General features: G+C 39.0%; 1 protein-coding gene across 2 annotated transcripts in view; it reads right to left on the reverse strand.

The window, feature by feature from the left end:
- Positions 1–21387, reverse strand: part of STK32B (serine/threonine kinase 32B) — a gene marked incomplete at both ends in the record, with an annotated part of 173845 nt that overhangs the window by 120203 nt on the left and 32255 nt on the right. For both annotated transcript variants that reach the window (XM_082482817.1, XM_082482818.1), the window contains one exon: positions 15530–15681. In XM_082482817.1, coding sequence (XP_082338943.1) covers positions 15530–15681 — 152 coding nt within the window. The remainder of the gene's footprint in view (positions 1–15529; positions 15682–21387) is intronic.

The following is a 21387-nucleotide window of genomic DNA, read 5'->3' on the forward strand; positions in this document are numbered from 1 at the left end:
ATGGGGGTCTTATCAAGTCAGAGACTGTTCAGCCAGCTCTTCCCAGATACTGCTAAGTATTTTTCAACTGAACATGCTGAACAGTTGAATTGAGCACTTTTGCCCAGCTTGTCATAAAATGTGACAACTGCCCCGGAGGTGTCTGACCCTAACTTTTGTATTTGGAATGTTCTGCTGCTTCAAATTTCTCTTAGAAAAAGCATCAACTTTTCTGGCTTGTGCCAATGAGACACAGATGCAACACCTCATGTTTAATTACATTTGGAGCTATTTTAGGAGATATAGTCACAGACCGTGATGCTCCAGAAAGACAGCTGAAAATAGGAAGAGATATTCTGCATGTGTGTGATTCAACAAAATATGTCAGTGCTTTCCATCACACAAAACAGAAATAGCAGTTTAAAGTGGGAGACACTGTTCATACGAAGTCGGCTGACCATTTTGGAGAAGGCTGCCGTATTTTGTAAACCTAAATCAGATCCATTGGACAGCAAGAGAGTATTCAAACCAAACTTCTCCTCTGCCAGCATTTAATAAATTTCAATGACTTCATACTTCCCCTCTTTACAGTTCTACATGGGGAAGCCTACAACTATCTTAAATACTTGTGCTACAGGCTAGAATTGATGATTACAAACAGTAATATAAACCATATGTTTAAAGAAGTTTTTTTTCTAAACATTTCATACAGTAAGAAACAAGACTTCTCTAAAAAAGTTATGCAAATATATGTAAACTAGATTTTTGGGTGTGCCTAAACTCCTCTTGTCTTTGCCTCTTGAATGAAACTGGGAACAAATGCATCAGACCAATCTGCAGGAGAATCGAGGCCAGCATTAGAGAATCAAGATGTTTCTGGATATTCTGATATTTTTCTAGTAGAAGGAGGACATTTAGAAGAGAAAAAATAGATTTTAGTCAATACAGCATTTTCTGTTACATTTTCTGTTAAAACTACTTTCAGTCATCTCTATATACAACCTTCATATAAATATGTAGTTAGGCTACAGCATAACAGCTCCCACCCTGCTCTTATTACTACTATTATTGCATTAGTTAGGATAAAACCCCTTTTTGGATTTGAATAGACTAGTCTCTAAATAGCAAAAAGTCAAAATTGCAGATCAACATCCCATAATAGATTACATTTTTACAGAAGACTGCTGTAAATGAAGAGACAGCAGTATAACATGTGGCCAAACACTCAGACAATCTAATTATTTAAATGTACATCACATTTTTAAGGCTAGTGACCAGAATGCAAATTGTCAGTTTTAACTATTGGCTTTGACTGATTTGTCTCTCTTTGCTGTCATGGAAACCTACATTAAATTAAAGGCAAAGAAACAATGGAACCTAATTAATGTCCCATGCATCTTCTGTACAGCAGAAGTATTGGGCTGTTATTTGTAACATTGTGGCAGCACCCGCAACGTGCTTTTCAAATGCATAGTTAAAAGGATTTCTGCTCAAAAAGAACTGTATTCCCATAAAAATGTAAATATATATAAAGAGAAATAAGTCAGAAGCACAAGATGAACAGAAAAGACTCCCTCCCCCTTCATCATTGTCCTGTCCCCCGTGTCATGTCCCCATCCCCCCCCCCCATATTTTGAGGGCTAAATTTAAAAGAGAAAAGGCCATTTTTAACTGCTCTTTCATTTAGTCCCTGCAGCCTGGCAGTTTCTCCATAAGAGCAAGAACCAACCTGAGTTAGAAGCAACAGCCTGTCAGGTTGCCTTGAAAGGAGACATCAGGGTGTGGGTATTGGCAGAGGGAGGAAGCAATAGGATGGTGGTGAGAGGATGTTAAAGAAATAGTTGAGAAAGAAGGATCTCTCCTTATTAAACACCACTTTGTCACCTGCCTTCTTTCATTCATCTGTGTACTGTGATATCTCTGTACTTCCAGATCTGATTTTTCCTCAAAGACTCAGTATTTGAAGAGGTAGGACCACCACATCTTGCTTTTCTAGACTGGTCCTTAGAAGAAAGCTCTGCAGGCGCGATGGTAGGCATGATGCTTTTACGCTCCTGATGCAGCTTCACTGTATTCATGGAGAATGTGGAAGAGGGTAGAGGACAGCATGGGTGAAAGTCCTGTAAGCTTAATTGGGACTTTTCTTTTTATTGTTTAATCAAGTTCTCCAAGTAAGACAGGAGATTAAAAGTAATACTTTTTTTCCCCAGGTTAATCAATGGATAGTTATAAGATTTTGTCTTTACCGCTGATTCTAGATGCTATCACTTAGTTTCACTATAACTACACATCCTCCACTTCTGGGAGTTATGAATGAATAAAACAAAGGATCTTCCCAAGGTTAAACCGAATCACTTCACGCATGACTGATTAAACAGGGGAAAAAGTTGTTTAGGCAGGGAGAGTATCGGTTTCTGCTGACGCACCACCGAACTGGCCGGCCATGGCAGTGACAGGGCCCCGGTGCCGGCTGCCCTGCGCTGCCAGCCGGGCTGGGAGCCTCGGCTGTGACTCCCGCCCTTTTCTCTGCTCAGGGCTGGGAAGCGCTGTGCACCATGCCGCTCCCCAGCCCGACCGCGTTTGACAGCTCCATTACTCTGAAGCTACTGACTTCAGAGTAGTAGTGTTTAGTTTCCTGTGTCCTGGAGCTTAAAACCAGGTCGTGCCTGCGAGGCTGCAGGAGGTGGTGTTCAACCAGGGCTCCTTGCCTGCACAGAGGCTGGACAACAATTTAAACGGTCCCATTTTTTTCTTGTCACCGGGAAAGAGCACAGACAACTTCAGGAGAACACAAGAGCCCTGGTGACGTGCCAAGTTTTCAGATGTCTGCACAGTAAGAGAGATAAAAGCAAACAAGAGTTACTTTCTTGGGTGTGAAATGAAACTGTTCATTAGAACAGTTACAGAATAATGAATATAGGATGTCATTAAAGCAGGCTATACTTGTCAAAGGTTGTGATAACACTAATTAAAGATGTTTTTTCATCTGAATTGGAGTATCAGCCGTTGCCACTAATTATGCAGTTAATGTACATTTGGCATCAGCTGTATTAAATGGACAGCAAAAGAAGGAACCACAGGCAACTCAATATTTATTGATGAGGCATCCTGAAGCTGGTATATCAAAATGTTATTAAAATGGTCATAAGATGCTCTTGAATTGTTTACAGAAAGAAAAAAAAAAAAGAAAAGAAAGAAAAGAAAGAGGGAGACATTTAAAAATGCTTACGTTTATCCAGCCACATTTCAGGAAATAGATAAACCAGACATCAATGGCCCTCATACAACAAAATGGACTGCCAGCCAGACGACTCCTGAGAAGAGTGGGACTGAGAGGAATGGGAGAGGAAACCCAGGAGACTGCATCTGAGCAAGCATTTTTCTGTGTGTCACAAGTGAGTGACAGACCTTGGTGAGCAGAAAAAGGCCTAACATGATTGATTAGGAACAGATACAGATGCAGTATGGAGTTGTTTAAGGGTTCAAAGGAAAATTAAATACAAGCTCACTGGCAGAGCAGTGCCAACAGAAAGGTTCAATTTCTTCTTCAGCATTGAACTGCGTTAAAGAGTCATAAAAGCAGTATTTTTTCCCCTGTTACTCTGAGAGAATCCTGTAGTGCTGTTCAGCTGCCCCGGGCTGCTGGGGTGGCTTTGGCTCAGAGGGCTTCTCTGGCAGATTGCTCATCTTACAGCCTTTTACTCCGGGTGTGGAGGAAGAGCTGTTCCTTTCTTGACAGCATATGTGCGTGAGGCGGCCACCTCACAGCTAGTCCCAAAGACACGCTGCTCTCTGTGACTCTAGATGCTCATAATGTCATTTTCACTGTTTCACTCCTTTTTCAGAGCCTGCTTTATCAATCTTTCTGTATCTTTATATCCTAATGACTAATGCCAGTGTTTCAGTACAGCTAAAATTCCTGTTTCCACTTGAACAAATGCTAGAAAACCCTATGCTTCATAGGTATCATTCTGTAATTTAGCGATCCCAAATATGGATCAGAATGAGACTTTTATCCTTATTATTTCATAGGAGTCTTATTAGACTCCAGATGCCAAAAGGCTTTTAGAAGAGTGGCAGTGCAACTGTAGGCAGCTTGTCTAAGTCCATACTGCACTAGGGACTACTTAAATGCAGGTGGCTAGACCATAGCTAAAGACAAATTGAAGAATTGCTATACCGGGCTTCCCAGATCTAGTAAAAATATACAGGAGTTGACATATGAACTCTGGATCATCCAGTAAAGCTGTTTCAAGAAGTGAAAATTGTACTACCTGTCGTTTATATAGGGCTGGTTGTACTAATTGGAAAGATGCAATGCTTGCCCTTCTCTAAGGAATGAACTACTATCAAAACTACAGATGTCACCATTTACTAAGTGATGAACAATAATAATGAGGATAATACTTGAGACCAGCATAACATATTTTATCCCTCTCGGATGTTAGTATCTTAACTTGTAAATTATATCTCTGTATTTTTCTACTGCCTTATGAATCTTAACTCCTAAAACCCCTTTTAAATGTTTATAGCTTAGAATATGCTGCTCCATTCTTATCATATCATCATGAATTTGATGATTTATCATCTAACAAATTATTTTCTCTATGAAGAGATATTTTGGTTTTGAATACTATCTTCAAATAAAGGATATTTTGCTCAAGGGAGTATTTGAAATGTTCTAGTTCACGGTGAACAAAATATTTTGGTTACTTTTTTTTAAATGGTTGTCAAGTTTTCAGCTTCCACAAAGAAAACAGCATGTACAGAGGTCTATGGCACATCTGTCCTCTTTTGTGGAGAGACCTGAGAAACAAAACGTGACTTCCTCTTCTGCTTTCCGTATTTTCAAATATCAGTAAAGGAAGTTCAGACCTTGAAGAATCTGACCTATGCACCTATCTTGATTACATTTTCTGATTAGGTTAGGTTTTGCACCCACTGAAGGTGAAAAATGCCTTCTCCTTTCTTTCCACAATTCACATCCCTCACCAGGCTCATTATGACTTCTGTTTGCATTTACTTTCTCCCACCCTTCTCCCAACCTATCTGTTGGTGAGCCGGTGAAAGCCATGGCCAAGAAGAAGAGTTACTTCTGTTAGTTCCATTTTGTTTATTGGTTTGCCATCAAGACTCAATCCCACTACCTCAGCTTTTTGCAAGAAATAATTTACCCTCTGCATTCTAGTTCAGGTAGTTTGAGAGAATTAAACAGGCAGAAGTCATTTTCCTCCTGGCCACAACTGTTTTGCAGAGGAATGTAAATAGTCATCTTCTTCATAGCCCGTGACCTTTCCTCGGTCAGGACATAGTTTGTAAAAAGTAAAACATCAGTACAAAAGGAACCTTAAATCCTCCTTTATGTGGCATGTACTTATGAAACACGAGAGTTAGTCTTTTCTAATGAGAACTTTACACTGCAAAGCTGTCATTAGTTTAGAAACAAGATACCACTAATCATTTTCTGAAGTCTCAGTATCAGCTTCGCAATGTACTTTACAAGTACAATAAATATCGCTTTAGTTCAGTGAAATAGAATTAAGTGCACACTTATGCTGTAAAAATCTGTAGTCGACTTTTAAAATAATAAAAGCTCTGATAAATTTTAATGAACCAAGGCAAAGAGTCCCCTAAGCAGGCGATACTAAAGCAATAACGTATTACACAACTTCCTGCTTTGGTTCAATCCCATTTGCCATTTTAAATCCACTCTATTTGATAGAATTTTTACAACGCAAAATTTAAATTGCCTTACACTCAAGATGTATATTATGATTTATTTATTTACACCTCTAATATCTATATAGTTAGACTTTTGTCTCCTGTTCTGTCTTTTTGGACATTTGGCCAAAAAAGTCCCTAACTTCTAATATTTGGCAACATGAAAAATAGTCTTGGCATTCTAACAGAAGTAAAAAAGAAAGATCTGACTTGAAGAGCTAATTACCTGAAGCACACAGACGCTTCTTCAATTATCACTATTTTGATATTCCTTGCTTGTTGGGGTTTTTTTTTGTGTTTTTAATATTGGTTCCCTGATTTTTACATCAACCTGTTATAAATAAAAATGAATACACCTATGTGCTTCATCTTTGTTTTGAACTAAAAATATCACTGCAAAAACGTCAAATATATTCTGAAGTAAACTACTAGGAATAATTTCCAAGCCATATTAGACCACCAATAACCTCCAAGAATAACTTTAACATTTTTGGTCTAGGTGTAGATTTGTAGGATCTGTTCAGTATCAAAGTTTTGCAGTGGAAGTGTTAAGCACTTAATTTTATTCTGTAATAATCTGCATTCACTCTCTGGATGTCTGTGGACAATTTTACAAGTACATCCAAGATAGTTTTGCAGTCTGATGGCTGTCCCATAGTTGTAGAGCTTTGTTAATGCAGTGCTGAACTGCATCTTATATAGTCTACCTTTAGCAGAGCTTTTGATACAGGCTAATTGCAGTCCCAGTTTCCATAGCATAAGTAAGAATTGCTCATGCCTGCCTGAAAACAGTAGATTTGCATGATGAACTCATTAGTCTGTCACTGATTATGAGAACCACTTTACCTACAGGACCTTGGTTATCAGTTTAATTACACACTCTAGTTATCATGTTTGGCATTCATAACCTTTAAAGCAGAGAATGAAAAAAATAAAAACAAAAACAAAGAAAAAAAAAGAAAAATAAAGGGGAAAAAAGCACTGCTTGCCTAAATTGGCAATTGAGAAGTCTGAAGCAACGTCTAAGGGCTTTTCTTCTTTCTTTCCCATCTCATTAGGCTAAAAGCACTGAAACCCTGTTCCCTTGCAATCTCTCCTGAGAATACCCCTGCCACAGCACTGGAGCTCTGCTTCTGGCCAGAAAGGAACAATGCTCATCCCTGCCACAAACGTGAGGAGAATTATCGGGACTATCTCCACCACAGACCTGAGCCATGGCCAAGACTAACCCCAAGCTCATGAGAGTCTGCTTTGGACAGCAACTATCCCCCTCTGAAGGCAGAATGAGGCGATAATCGCAAATTCATAAGAGGAACTTGACTGAAACTGAACATTCGTAAAACAAAAGGGATTATTTTTCCCAGCAGTGTGATATTTATCAGGGTTTATAATAAAATTCCTCTTGCAGTAAAAGCTTCGTGTGAGAAAAGTTTATCATGGGTCAGCAAATAAAGTCTCTGTCTCAGTAAGAATGATGCAGAAGACAGGCTGCTAAAAAAGGTCCCAGGATGCAACGAGACATACATGAGATGAAATATCTATTGCAGCAGTTTTTAATGCAAAGAAGATCAAAACTTAAACTATGCCACAGGTCAATTCTGCTTTTATGAGGAACATGTTAAAGTTAAGTCCAAAGATACGTATTTCAAGGTGACAGCAATTTCTCACAGGAACAATTAGTCACCAGAACAAAATTCAATATAGGCAGACTCAAGACTGTTCCAATACTGGCAATTAGTAGCTTAGGGTATTAAAATCAGCAAAAAATAAGTAATTGTTGGATCGCGCATCCATCAGTTAGAGAAGATGGTACAGCTAACACTCATTTAGAACAAGCATCCTGAGGTTACTGACTGGCAGTGTTGAGTCCAATGTAATTTCCACAGCCAGAAATAATATCCTGAATATTTACAACTCAAGACAAATCTTTCCTATATTCTCTTCTTCCAATTATCTTACCCTTCCTGCTGCCTCATCACCTTTTCCTGCCCTTTTTCCTCCATCATTATCTCTTCTAAGGCTCTGGAGAACAGACTTTTTTTTCAATCTTGTATATAAAACTTCTGTGTCTTTACCTATTCCAAATTTACATTAATTCAGTGATGAATTGATCTGGCTATTTGAGGACAGCACTCACCCTTTTCTTCCCTCTATAGAAAAAAGAGTTCACCCATCTAAGTCCTGTGCGAGACACTAAACATATCTTTCTCCCTTGATTTACAATTTCTTCTTGCCTGGAAAGGAATCTCAGGGCCCATCAGATACCTAGAATGGCTCAGGATTACGTGCTTCATGACCTCAGCTAAATTCACAGAAGAAGAAAGAAAGGTATATTGTATCGATAAACATGTCAGTGGCTGTTCTCCAGAACCAAAACCAAACGGCACTGAAAAGCCTGTACCTATTAAACTGTCAGCCTCAAAAAACAGGGTGATGGCACACAAGCTGCCTGCTGGGAGCAATCTGGCTGCGCCTGGGGCTTCTCTGGGATAGTGCTCATGCCCCAGCCCACAGCTAGGCTAGCAGCAGGTCTAAAAATACTTAGCAGTATGGAAGATTGTGTTCAAGAGCTAGAATTACTAGCATAGAGGTAGCCAGAAAGGGCGACATCACAGCCTTTCTTCCCATAAACCAGGCTTAGAGCAGCTGGGTATAACCAAAGGGAGCTAAGAGCATTGAGCCCCTTCATAACTCTCCCGGAAAACTGAATGCTTGTCAGGATCTGTTGCTTCGTGATCTTTTGGGGTCCACCACGTTCTATTAAGATAGACATCATTACAGCCTGACTGTCCTTTTCAGCAGGACTCCTTACTGCTGAAGAGGCAGTCAGGCTAGTTACGAACACCCAACCTATGTCCCAACAGGAAACACCACAAGCCCCCTTCTCCTTTCCAAAAATATCATGTAATTTTTCAGTTAGACATGGGCTTTACTCACAGCCTTTAGTATGGAGTCTCATGAAGCTCAGAAAGCTGCTCATATCCGATAGCAAAAAGCAAATTTTCCACTCCCTATATTTTCACTCAATATTAGGTCTACTGTATCAAGGCAAGTTACAAAACACTGCAAGCGCTAAGCAAACTCACCTAAGCTCAGCCTGAACCACCTCCTCTTGGTGCTTGGGGACTCTGGTTATTTTCAGTTCCACCCAGCAGTAAAACACTTGGCCGGGTGTTCTTGCTTCCCTGAGTTTGTAGGTTTAGGCACATTTCTGATGCCAATCTGAGGAGCGGAGCTGCGCTATGAGGCAGTCCAAGATCGTGTTTCTCCCAACCTGTTCTAGAAAGGGCACCTTCACAGAGAAGAGATAATTTCCAGTTACGTGTGTTGCGTGCATGTGTACATTAAACAACCCATCCAACACTTGAAACTGAACAAATCATTTCTTCTTTCCAGCATTCTTTTTTCCTCTTTTTTACCTCCCCTTTCTTTTGAACACAGATTAGGGTATTAGGTGAATTCAGAAATGCATGAACATTCTTGCTACAATGTGTGTTCTTCACTTGGTACAGTTTTCACTGGATTTGAAATTTAGTCTTACTCTAACTGGTAGCAGTAATGTATTTTTCTAGATCTGTCTTATGAAATACATACAGCTTCCATATACTGATGAGTAGAAAGAAATATACATCAAAATATAGAGCCACTCTGAGAATGCAGCTAACGCTTCTTTATAGGTTGTTAAATATATCAAACATATTGTTCTGTCTACACTAGGAAAATTACCTATAAGCTGACAAAAGTAAATCTTCATCCTTCTCCCTCTGCTGCCTTTGAAATTGTTCCGACAATTTAAAAAGGCTATAACAGCTTTAAGCAAAGCTATTAAAAATAAGATCACTTCAATGTTCCAAAAGTTTTGAGGAATGGACCAAATTATTTTTTTTTTCAGATTCTTCTGTTCCATATCAGCAAAGAAACCATTTTGATACATGACTTTTTTTTAAGGAAAAAAAAAAAAACAAAACAACAAACCACAAACTTCTGTCTTTTGTGATAAGCTGTATTATGTTCAGAGCAGCCAGGGGATCTACTCACGTCTGAAGACAAGTCATGTAATGAAAAGTCTAGCCACGTTGGTACATAGGGAGTAACCTGGCTCTTGGCTCAGTCCTAATGTATGTTGTGAGAAAGATATTTAAAGTATGGATCCTTCCAGGAATGTTACTCATCTTGCCCAGGGGACATCCAGATATTTGGAGAAGGATAAACATGGATAAAATGCCGGATCTTAGAGGGGCACGTTGTAGTCTCAAGGTGGGGCCATGTTAAGAGCTGACATTTCTACAGCTCATCCATCTATGCTTGAAATACATACAACATACAAAAGGCCTGATAAAAAACAGGGCTGCTTTTCATTTTAAGAAGGAATCTCTATTATCAGAAATGCCTCTAACAGTGATAAAACTGGCTGCAAGGCTCACATATCTTTAAGCATTTATTCAATTTCATTTCTGAAATGAAGGTTATAAATCAACCCCAAGCCCTTCCTGAAAAACGCTGTTATCCTCCAAGCTATTATGAGCACTTACAGAAGAATGATTCTTTTCTGTGTCAGATGTTATGAAAGACAGTTCATACTTCAAATAATATGGTATATAAGTTGAGATTGTGAAGTTAAATTTAATAAAGCTCAGAGAAGATGCATGAACCTCAAAGGGCTTTTTAATATAGGTCTTTTGGAGTTGAGATGCTACCCTTGTTTTGTGTTAGCTGTTCTGTATTCTTGTGTATGCTGGGGTTACTGATGGATGCCAGCAGAACTACCCACTACCTTCTTTCCTCTCCTCCTTCTCTCCACGAGAATTTAACTGATGATATTGCTTACATGCATTTCTTTGTGCAGTTATCTTGCATAACTAAAGGGGTTTGCAGTCTTCATGTTTGTTTCTTGAGTTGCCAACTTTTCTTTTTGATGACGTAATTCCTCAAAGAAAGATTAACGTTCTTGGTTAGTATTCCCTTTGGTTCAAGGAGTTGTTGGGAGATTTGCCACTATATTAATTTTATTTTGAAGGTGCAGATGATTAACTTTTGAAAATCAGCTCTTCTGGTCAGGGACAGTCCCACAAACTCATGAAATGGTCGTCATGAGCAAAATTTCCTTAAATATGCTTTTCAACATGGATTTGGGATTTGACATTTTGAATTAGAAATAAGATTTCATTTCAATTCATCGAAAAGCGAGAAAATAAATTTTGATGACACCAAAGTTCTTACAGAAAATGATATTTGAGAAAAATGCAAGTTTTTTAATAATAAAATTCCCTAATTTTTTCATTGTGTATATCGCTTCCAGAACAGCAGATCAGATCTAGGCTACGTACCTAAGCTTAAGTCTGGCTTCATATAACTGGGGATTAGGGGAGGAAGAAGTCAAGGGAAAGGGATAACGTAACCAAAATAAGTACCTAATTTCCCTTTCAAATCAACGGAGAAATGTAGATTTTTTTGAAGACTTTTGGAGTGCCATCCAGACTGGTCCAGCACCTAATTACTTTTCACTGAGTTTGCAAGGGACAAATAAGATAGATACATTTATAGCAACAAATCTCTTGGCACTATCATCACGTTTTCTGTAGTAGACAAGTAGTCAGCTCGTCCAGACAGCGGGAGACATGAGCTGTAGGCTCCCTTTAGCATGGGCAGACAGATCCCCAGTTCTTCACAGACTACATGACTGTTTAACCACAAGCCTGCAAAGTGTTTTGTGCAAACATGCTTTGCTACAGTTCCTAATCCAAAGTCTGTTTTCAGTTTTTATCCAATGACAATCTGACGTAAAACGCACACACACCACAATTAAACCGTTACGGAAAAGCTGTGCACCACTACTCGTCCTAGTCTGGGTCCTGCTTAGAACTGAATTTCTGACTTTCTCTAGGAGTGTTGGTGGTTTTTTAGTTAAGAGCGTCAGTCGCTGTTTACTGACATGGAGGCTGCAGCAGAGCTCTAGATGGCAGATTGGTACTTACCTTCTCAGAATAATTACTTCTGTATACCCTTGGGAAATCAAAGTTGGATACCCCGGCTAAGTAGAGAGATGCCCATTAAATTTAGTAGGCTGATGGGATTTCTGAGTTTTAGTCACCAAAATCTTACCTTAGGTAGGATTTCTGAAAACTGACATGCACTCTCAGAGAGTGTGATGGAGCCTAGAAAGACAGACTCGTCCAAAATAGCCCAGCCAAAATTTATATGAGCTGCAGCTGTGTTATTGCCCATACACCAGGACATAAATACTCCTTGTTAAATTAATATTCCAGTTTGTGAAACAAGACCGAGTTAGTAGCTCCTGTTACAGCCCATTTGTACATTTACAATGCAATTAAAAAAAGTGACAGAAAAAATCTGACTCAGAAAAACGAACCACAAAGCTAGCTGCCGTTACCATAGAAGAAAAGCAGCTTCAACTGCTTCCTTCCACTAGTATGCCAGGAATTGACTCATAAGAGGAAATCTCATGGGTTCCTGCTAATCACGTAACGTAAGTTATAGCTACAATGTAAATGTATTTGATGCAAATTATTATTGCATCCAAACTTCAAGTAAAAATACATTAAACGGACTGCTAATTCACCAACAATCAATGAAAATGCAGTTATTTTAAGAGATTATTGTTGGGAACACATAAAATATCTTTAAGGGATATTCCATTTGTACTTGCAGTGTTCCATTTTTTTAGTAGTATATAAATAAATAAAATCTAGTTTCAATTATTAAATAAATAAAATATAATTAATATGTTTAAGAGCTTCATATGGTTTAGTGTTAATAGAACAGATGTAACCATTATTCATGGGTCACTTGTAATTTTTGTGGTTTGTCCTTATTGCAGTTCAATAACAGAAGTCATTAGTTGAAGACTGTGTAGAACATCTTGAAATTCAGAAAAATAGTTGAGATAGATTATTCAGAGGTCTGGAATATGCTACCACAGTCTGCAAGTGTAGACACTCCAGAAATACATCAGAAGATATTTTAAATTCATTTAGGATTGTGCAAGGCTAATTATAGAAATGTATTATGGGCCTGGTACAAAGAATGAGTTATTTGGGGTAGGTTAGATTAATTTGGGGGAGGCTTGGGTTCAAGCCCTTCCTTTGCTGGGCTAGCCCAGGGTGGAATATAGATTCTTCAGTAGTTCAGTAGCCCACTCTGAGGGCAGGGCTTTGAGTCACTAGACATTTGAATGTGTAATGTTTGAGGTGAACACTTCAGGTGAAAATACTAAGCGTCAATGAAATTATTTTTTAAAAATTTTCTACAGTCCTAATTGTGTATGTCCAAGCCCCTAAATCTCAGCAGAGTCTCAAATATCTGGGGTTTGACTGCACAGTTGCCCACCTTTAACAGGAAGGATGGAGGTCCCTAGAGCAGGATCTCCTACTGTCATTTAGCCACTCTGGTGGAGATGAAACACACTGGGGAGCATTTCCAAGCACTCAGGCCTGCTGGCAGGGAGCAACTTGTGCTTCTGCTAGGAAGTCCTTGCTGCTGAAGGGCACTGGCCACACCACATTGATCCATGGGACGCTGTGAGTCTGGAACTATCCCAGGAGCTGTTTGGGAAGGGGCTGGCTCACATGGGACAGGGGCATGCCAAGGGCCAGTCCAGCTGCATCAGGCAGCACCTTGGAACGTTCTTGAATGCTGTTTCATCTACTAGTTTCACACACTCATGTTTGGGCCCTAAGGAGAACCAAAGTATGTTGTCTACAAGGGCATTTCAGGCTGCAAAGCACTGAGGTGCTAAGGCAGCAGAGGCTGGATGGTTGCACAAGCAAATTGTATATCTTCACAGGACTATCCCTGAATGCTAGCACTGATTTTAGTTCGGGATGTAAGTCTTCAAACTTTTCCATGTTCTTCTGTCTCATACCACAGACATGAAAACTAACTTTGGCGACAAGGAGACAAGACTGTTGGCTGCTGAGCTGGGTCACAAGATTTAATGTAAGTGATAATTTTCAGGCCCCATCCGTGGGAGGTGACCTGTCATTTATTATGTGATCTGATGGGTGGGAAGGCCCCCTCTGTGCCTTCCCTTCAGAGAAAAATCTCGTGATTCTCCCTAATAAGCATCCTAGATAGACTGGTCAACTGTAAGCATTGTTAGAATCATTTAACATAGAACATTGTTAGTGCACTGAAGAATCTCAAATAGTGTCCTTTTTGTCTGAAATGTTTTGTTAATTCTAGAGCACTACATTTCTCTTTCATTTTCTACATTTCTCATACACACATATAGTATAACACTTGAGCCTTGAGATCCTGCAACAGTATCTCAGGAGCACAAGACGACTAAATTACTTATTTACTATAAAAATCATTGTCACACCCAACACATTTTAAGGTATTGCTTATTCCATGTTTAACTTTTGGCATGAAAAAAAGAAAACAAGAACAAATATTTATTAGCTAATTATAATTCAGTAACTGGAATCTAGCACATTTCTTGTTTCACAATAAATATTTCATCTTTAGTCCTTCAGCATTGTTACGTTTACTGACGTATCTTCTAGATCATGTTAACCTATGACTGTTTCTCCACAGTGCCTGGTTACACAGTGGAAACCTTTGCTGCCTCTTGTTAAAGAAAAAAAATTGCGTGAGTTCAAAAGAGATAGACAAATACACGAAAGAAAAATACACAGGCTCTTAAGCACAGAGATACCACCTTTTTGGTGAAGAAACCCCCAGAATACAGGTTGCCGGAACCTTGGAAAATATACTCAGAAAGTTTTGTATTACAGTCACAATATTTGTATATTTTTCTTTAAGCCACCAACAGGATGGTCACTTAGCTGAAGTATGATCATCCATGTCAAGTGGAAAGCACTTGAGACATGTATATTTGATTCGGTCCTTTTTGAAGGAATGTTGGGATCAAATCCTTTCCTGGTATAAGTGGGAGGAATTACACTAAAGCTGTGTTAACTCAAGCGAGAAAATATTCTGGCTTTTAGTTCATGAAAGATGCTAAACTGGCAACAAGAAATTTTTGCCTGTACAGTTCAAGAGTGAGCTAAAGGATGGGCAAAAGACTGTAGGTTAGTTCTAGCTAAGACAGCTAGAACTCACAAAACAGAAGGTGTGTTTGCACTGTGACCATCTGCAGCCAATTAAGCTATTCATGAACTGAACAATTTTCATATCATAATGGTTTATGTCCCCTTTTTTTGAATGATATAGGTCATTTTTAGATAAAGGAGGAAAAGTCTGCATCCCATTACTAATATCACTACATAAAAGCCAGCAAATATTTTAAGTTGGTTGTGTAGTTGAAGCTAGTCATTACTTGACCAACATTTTCTCATACTCACATGTGACAGAGGCGTGCAGTGGCTAACACTGGGAAGATAAGAGAAATTCCAGGTGACAAAAAGATATTTTCTGTGGTTCGATGTCTACCATTTTTTAAGAGTAATTGAGTTTTGAATTTTCTCTGAATCAACTAAAAGAATTGTAACCAAATGGTTTGGTTTGGTATTCCACAGCCTTATGACAGATGTTTAGCCAGGTATTGTCAAAAAGAAATTATGAAACCAGAGAAAACAACATATTTCCACACACTGCTGCAACAATCTGGAGAGAAACCAAACCAGAAATGAAAAGGTGAATGTGATGTTTAATATTCCAATGGAAAAGGGCATCTTTAAAATATTCATGAGAAAAAAAAACCCTCTGCAAAATCTAAATACCTTAAAAAAAGAGGTCACCAAAATTTTTTCATACTTTTCGACTTTCCAGCCTTCCATAGCTTCAACTGATTTAACAATAAGTGGAAAACAAGAGATCTTTGACAGAATTTTAAAGGTTTTCTTACCATAGATTGACTAGGAAGGGATGCTCCAGGCCTTGCATTATCTGTAGCTCCCGAAAAACATTTCGAACTTCATCTCTCTCAATGCACTTCTGTTTATTCATATATTTCATGGCATACATTTTCTTGGTGTCTCTCTTCTGTACAATGCACACCTAATTGGCAGCAAAGTAAAAGACAACTTTTGACTCCCACAGAAAGGAAACTCAATTGTGATTTTGAAAAAAAAAGAGCCTTTCATGATATTTCAATATTCCAAGTCTGGATACCACAACCTAAGAATGCCTTCAGAAAGTCCATATTACAGCTATGCAGGACTCTTTGTAATAGATTGTAATCAATACATTTACGGAAGAACACCCCACCTCTGCATAAGAAGAAATGAGGACCAAGAAAAGTGGCATAACTTTCAGAAGTTACACAGTAAAGCTGGGAGGAATACACTCCAATTGCCGAATCGCAGGCTATTCAATAAGTAACAGAAATTACTGCCTCCTGCCTGGGAAAATGCACAATCATTGTCCTCATTCTCACCAGTCAATACATACATCTTGATTACTGCATCATAAACATAGCCTACGTCCACCAGGCTCAGTATTTCATCTGAATATCAGAATTATGCTCTCTTAATTATTGTTGAAAAGAAACAGAATTTTCATACAGAGATTCATCGTAATATTTTTGAAGTCACAAGACACCATTACAGTGATTTAGTCTCTGGCAGTAGATTTCGTTGCTTTAACTTTGTTTTCTAAAAAGAAAAAAAGTAAAATAATTTTGTAAATGCAGGAAGAAAATCTTAGTCAAGAGGACTCCCATGTCAGGCCCGGATTGGTTTTCATCAGGACAGTTTACTTTGTGAATGAAGCTGGAGAGTGGCACCAGCACCATATCTAAGAACCATCATTTTAAATACAATTTTGGCAACACAGAAATATAAGATTGTTTGGTGTCTTATCCCCAAAGCTGGTGTAAATCTTACCTTCATAACAGCGCTACGTACACACATAGGGAAAACCAATACCTTCAGAAGACTTCTGCTCCGATTGATAGGTTTTTCCTGTAAATTGATCAGGACTTTTTAAAGTGACACTCCTAGTGTGTCTTCACAGCCAAGAGAAAGGTAGTTGAAAATATTATTTTGGTGCAACATTTATATTACTGATACAACCATAGGCTCCAATCAGAATTTTTCATCACCAGGACATGTACAGATTATGTACTGGAAGCGTCTGATTTAGATATCACAACTCCATAATGTCTAAGTTCAAGGGTATTCGGATTCACTTGGTGTGGGCACTATTATTTTATGTATATATTTATATAAATACACACATGCACACATACACACTCCTGTATTATACACACATAAAATTACAGTATATACACATGGTATACACACATAAAAGGAGTGCTCAGAGATCAGATTACAACATGGTGCCAACCAAAAATAAATCCTTTAGGTTTGAGTTGTATTTTGAGGAACTTGCGTGCTCAAAATTCAGAAATGGTCTGGAGAAACTGAGGCAACTTCCCACAGCTGAAGCCTCTGACTTTAAAAGGTGTCATCACATTTATTTCTCTGCAACCCTATTTCCATGAATTGTCTCCTTGATCTCAAATCTACTCCAAAGAGAGGAGTTAATAGAGTACTTTTAACCTATAATGCTAAGGTGTGATTAAGCACAGTTTCTAATTACCTTTCCTAATATCAGGAGATGTTCTGCTAATTAAGTAAAACATGGATAATAATGCTTTTTGTTGAGCCCATCAATGTTGCACAATGGTGAGTACCAAAGTTTTGTTTCATTTTCCTCCTTGAGCTGTTATGGAAAGTCTGAATGTTGGTGTTGTCCTTAAGATAACTGAAGTTTCACATTTATATGGAAAGAACCCAGGCTGTGGAACAACGGGGAACTGCGGTTGGCCTTTTGGGGGAAGAAGAGGTAGCAGGTGAGGTTGAACTGAAAAGGAAGGATGGAAATCAATTGTTCGAGATTCCACAGGTTCTTCAAAAGTATAAGGAGAATTTGCAGAGGCAATTCTTAACATCCTGTCTGAGATTCTGTGGACACTCCAATTTAGTGAATCACATTATAGAGTACAATGTTTATAGATTATGGCTCAGAACCTAAGTCCAGAAGTTTATTCACTTACATGAATTTGCAGCATGATTTTCATATGAAACTTGGCCAAGACTGAGGTGTTTGCTGAAATCTCCTATTCCATTACCTAAAAAGCCCCCCTATTGAACTGTTGACTAGTGAGACTGCTGAGAGAATGGGGTTTCACTCAGCTGAGAGTTACAGTTTGACCAATGCAGCAAACGAGGATCATATACAGCACCTAAATACGTAACGTAAACAGCTTTTGAAACACTGCTGTGACTCCAGAAGGTACTCAGTTCTCCTACCTGCCATTAAAGACAAGGGGATTCAGCAGAGTTGAAACAGACCTTCTGTTGTTAAGTAGAAGCTTGCCTAGCATACCAGCTTTAAAGCAGAATGATAGTAAACATTTTCTAGCCATGTGTACCTACGTACATCTCTTGACATGGTTTCAAAATCAATAGGATTTTAATGAACATACTAAAGCTACTTCCTACTAAAAACCAGGAAACACAAGCTGCATCCACATTGATGTTATTGTGAAAAACGCCTGACGTTGCTATGACAGTGCTGAATCGTAGTTGAGATCCTCCCTGGCATTGCTACCTCCTGGCTATCAGCTCTTCTTTGGAGCAGGACGTCAATGGGCTGAAACTTTTCCACTACTGCAGGAAAGAAAGGAAAAGCCCTTGAGCTCTCCTCACATGTGCAGTCTTAATGGGAAATGTTTAAATTGGGTTTTTCTGTTTATGGTTTAAATTCTTTCCAAAGGAGTAATTTTAAAATAGGGACAAGCAGGTGCTCTGCCACCTCAACAAACAAATTCCGTGATGAGTCATTATTGTGGAAGGCCGTATTTACACCTATCAGCATGGAAGCCTGTCATGCTCACATTACTAAAACATCCTCTTTCAATTTTTCTGTGAATAGCATTTACAAAAGCCCAGACAGCGCCATGCTTAAACTGGCATCACTGCTTCAGCGGTCTCTATAGGTGATGCTTCAAACCAAATACAAGTGTCACGAACTCAACAGCTATCCAGCTTCATAGTCAGCAGATAGGGACGGACACATCCATCTCCACCTAAGGTACGGGTCTAAACAGGTCCAGGGCACCATCTCTAGAGGGACGGTTTCTCTTCTAAAGTCCCTCTAAAGAGACTGTAGATGATTAGCTTGAGTGGAAGCATCTGTGTTGTACATGTTTAAAGGTAGGCAATAGGAATGCCGAATAATTTTCTTTGGAGTTATATGGTGCTGATTTTTAAAAGTCTCTTGTGAATATATTCCCTTTCTAAAGAAGTTTTTTCTACAGGTTTTAGCTGTTATCACAGGGTTGTATCTTTTTTATACCTGGGAGAAGGTAACAATGAATTGCCTTCAAAATTAACAGGTTAAAAGAAATTTGACTGAAGCGTGACTTGGAGCCACTTTCCCTCAGAAACAGGGGTAGAAAACCAACAGGTTATGACTGCAGGGCTAAACTTTGCTTTTCAGGAGCAACATATGCTATGGTCCACTTCTAAGTGACCTTCTTGGATTTCCTCTGATTCCACATGCAAAAAATAGAGCACCTACAGATCAAGTTTGATCTGCAGATTAATAGGTCACACATCCGCTAAGACTACTCTGGGTGACAGACCTAGGTAAGTGAAGTGAGAAGGTTATGCCGAGTAAAACTGGGGCAGAATTTGCTAAAGGTTTGCTGCAGAAAGCTGTGTAATGTTGTGTAGGCTGAGAAGACATAGGTAGCGTCACAGAATTTCTTCCCGGATCAAAAGATGGGGATGGCTGAAAAGTTTGACTTACTGCAAAACACAGATTTCTCCTGTCTCCCACTAGCGTCGAAAGACTGCTGGCTGCCATGTGCTTGGTCCAGAGAGAACAGCAGGAGCACTTAGTCTCAATAGAGCAATTTTGGTCTGAGTTTGGTACATAAGTACTTAGACTTCTCAAACTACCGCATGATACGGTTTCGTGACAGATCATCAAAAAAGGAGAGATGCAAAACTGCAGCCAGAGAAAGCTCCTCTGTGCAAGGTTCCTGATAGTGGAGAGCTGGCAGCTGGAGTGCACACCTCAGCCTGGCTCCTGCATCATGCTCTGATGCATCAAGCACGTCAGGTCAGTAGATCAGATGGGGCACCTAGAGATGCCATGAGTAATCACAGCCCAGGAAAGGGTCTGTGGCACTGCATGAGCAGAAGACACTCACCTAGACATAGGGGACTACAAGGCAGAAATCAGCTATATGTTTCAGAGTGTGGGAATTGACAAAACAGCTATGAAGAGCGTGCTGACAAATCTGCTATGAAGCGTGTGCCTGAACTGCTGCTACCTTGTCTGCTTTTACCCACATGCTCTGAAAAATTAATGCTCATAGTCTCAGCCTACAAGCCGAGTTGGAAAGATTTACACAAAGAGGCTGGAGAATGGATGTTGTAAGTTCGGCTTTACATTGCCAGGGAATTTCCTTGAAATAAGGGGATTCATTCCCAAATTCCCCTGAGCAAACCGCGCCAGCTGGAGCAGGGACTAAGCATCTGCTCAGTCTCCTTTCATATTAACTCAAGCTAAAAAAATAGGTGTTTATACTGTCAAACATTATTAATATTCTGCAGTTGTGTGTTACGTTGCTTTTAGGATAGCAACGTATTTTTTCTGAAATACTTTGCATATTATTTAGTAAAGTACCCTTGATCAGTGCAGATGTGATTCTGGGCTCCCATCTGTTTTACACCAGTGTAATTTCAATTACTTCAGCAGAGGAAGTCACTGTTTTATACAACTAAATTAATTAAAATTAAGTCCTGTCTTTCAGCATCTTAGACAAATAGAAAAAAGAGTTTGTACATTGAAATCATAATTTGAATTTAATTTAAGGAGGTCAGATTGTTCAATATACTTGCTTCCATGAACAGAGGACTTGAAGAAAATTGGTACTATAATATCCCTGAAAACTAGTTGTTGCACCTGAATACAAATTATTTTGCAGCAGTAAGCCTGCAATTATGTGGTTACTGTTGCAGTAAAGAACAATGACAATTCTTGTATTTCACTCCTAGTCATTTTTGTACTTACTGGATGATCTTCAAATTCCCTTTTTTTTTTTTTTTTTTTCAATATTTTGCTTGAGAAGAATGATGGCTTGACATATAACAAAATTCATCCAGATTAAATATAAGAGGGCACTTTTAAGGTATCGCATAGCATAAAGAAATAGCTACTTAGAACTGTGTTCAGCATTTTTGGTTTGAATATTTTAAATTGTCTACTTCTGAATTGACTTAGAAGGCAAATATTTACTATATCAATAAAACTTGTTTGGACGAAATTTCTGACCTGGTCCACTTCAAATGTATTTGGAAATACTAATAGCTGGAATATGCCAAGTATAACCAGCCTAAAGATCTTCTGGAAAAAGAAAAAAAAATTAAACGTTTCCTGTTACATATGAGGAGAGCAAAGCATAAGAGCTACCTTCATCTACTTAGCAAAGCAAGGTCACTGAAGCCATCAAGGCTACTTTTAGAGGAGTGCCACATACCTCACTTGGGTACCACTGCCACCCTTGCAGCAGCTCACAGGTCTGTAGCAGTGTCTGTGTGTACCGATGGCTACAGATACATGCACCATGTAAGTATACGCGTGCCTGAAAGTGGGGACAAGTGTTCAGTAAGTGGTCACACACCAATCTGCTATAGCTTGCATGTCACCTGGCTTGAACAAAAAAAACACTGACTTATACAGCTG

The sequence above is a fragment of the Vanellus vanellus genome (genome assembly GCF_965231255.1).
Source record: "Vanellus vanellus genome assembly, chromosome: 4".
NCBI classification, from domain to species: domain Eukaryota; kingdom Metazoa; phylum Chordata; class Aves; order Charadriiformes; family Charadriidae; genus Vanellus; species Vanellus vanellus.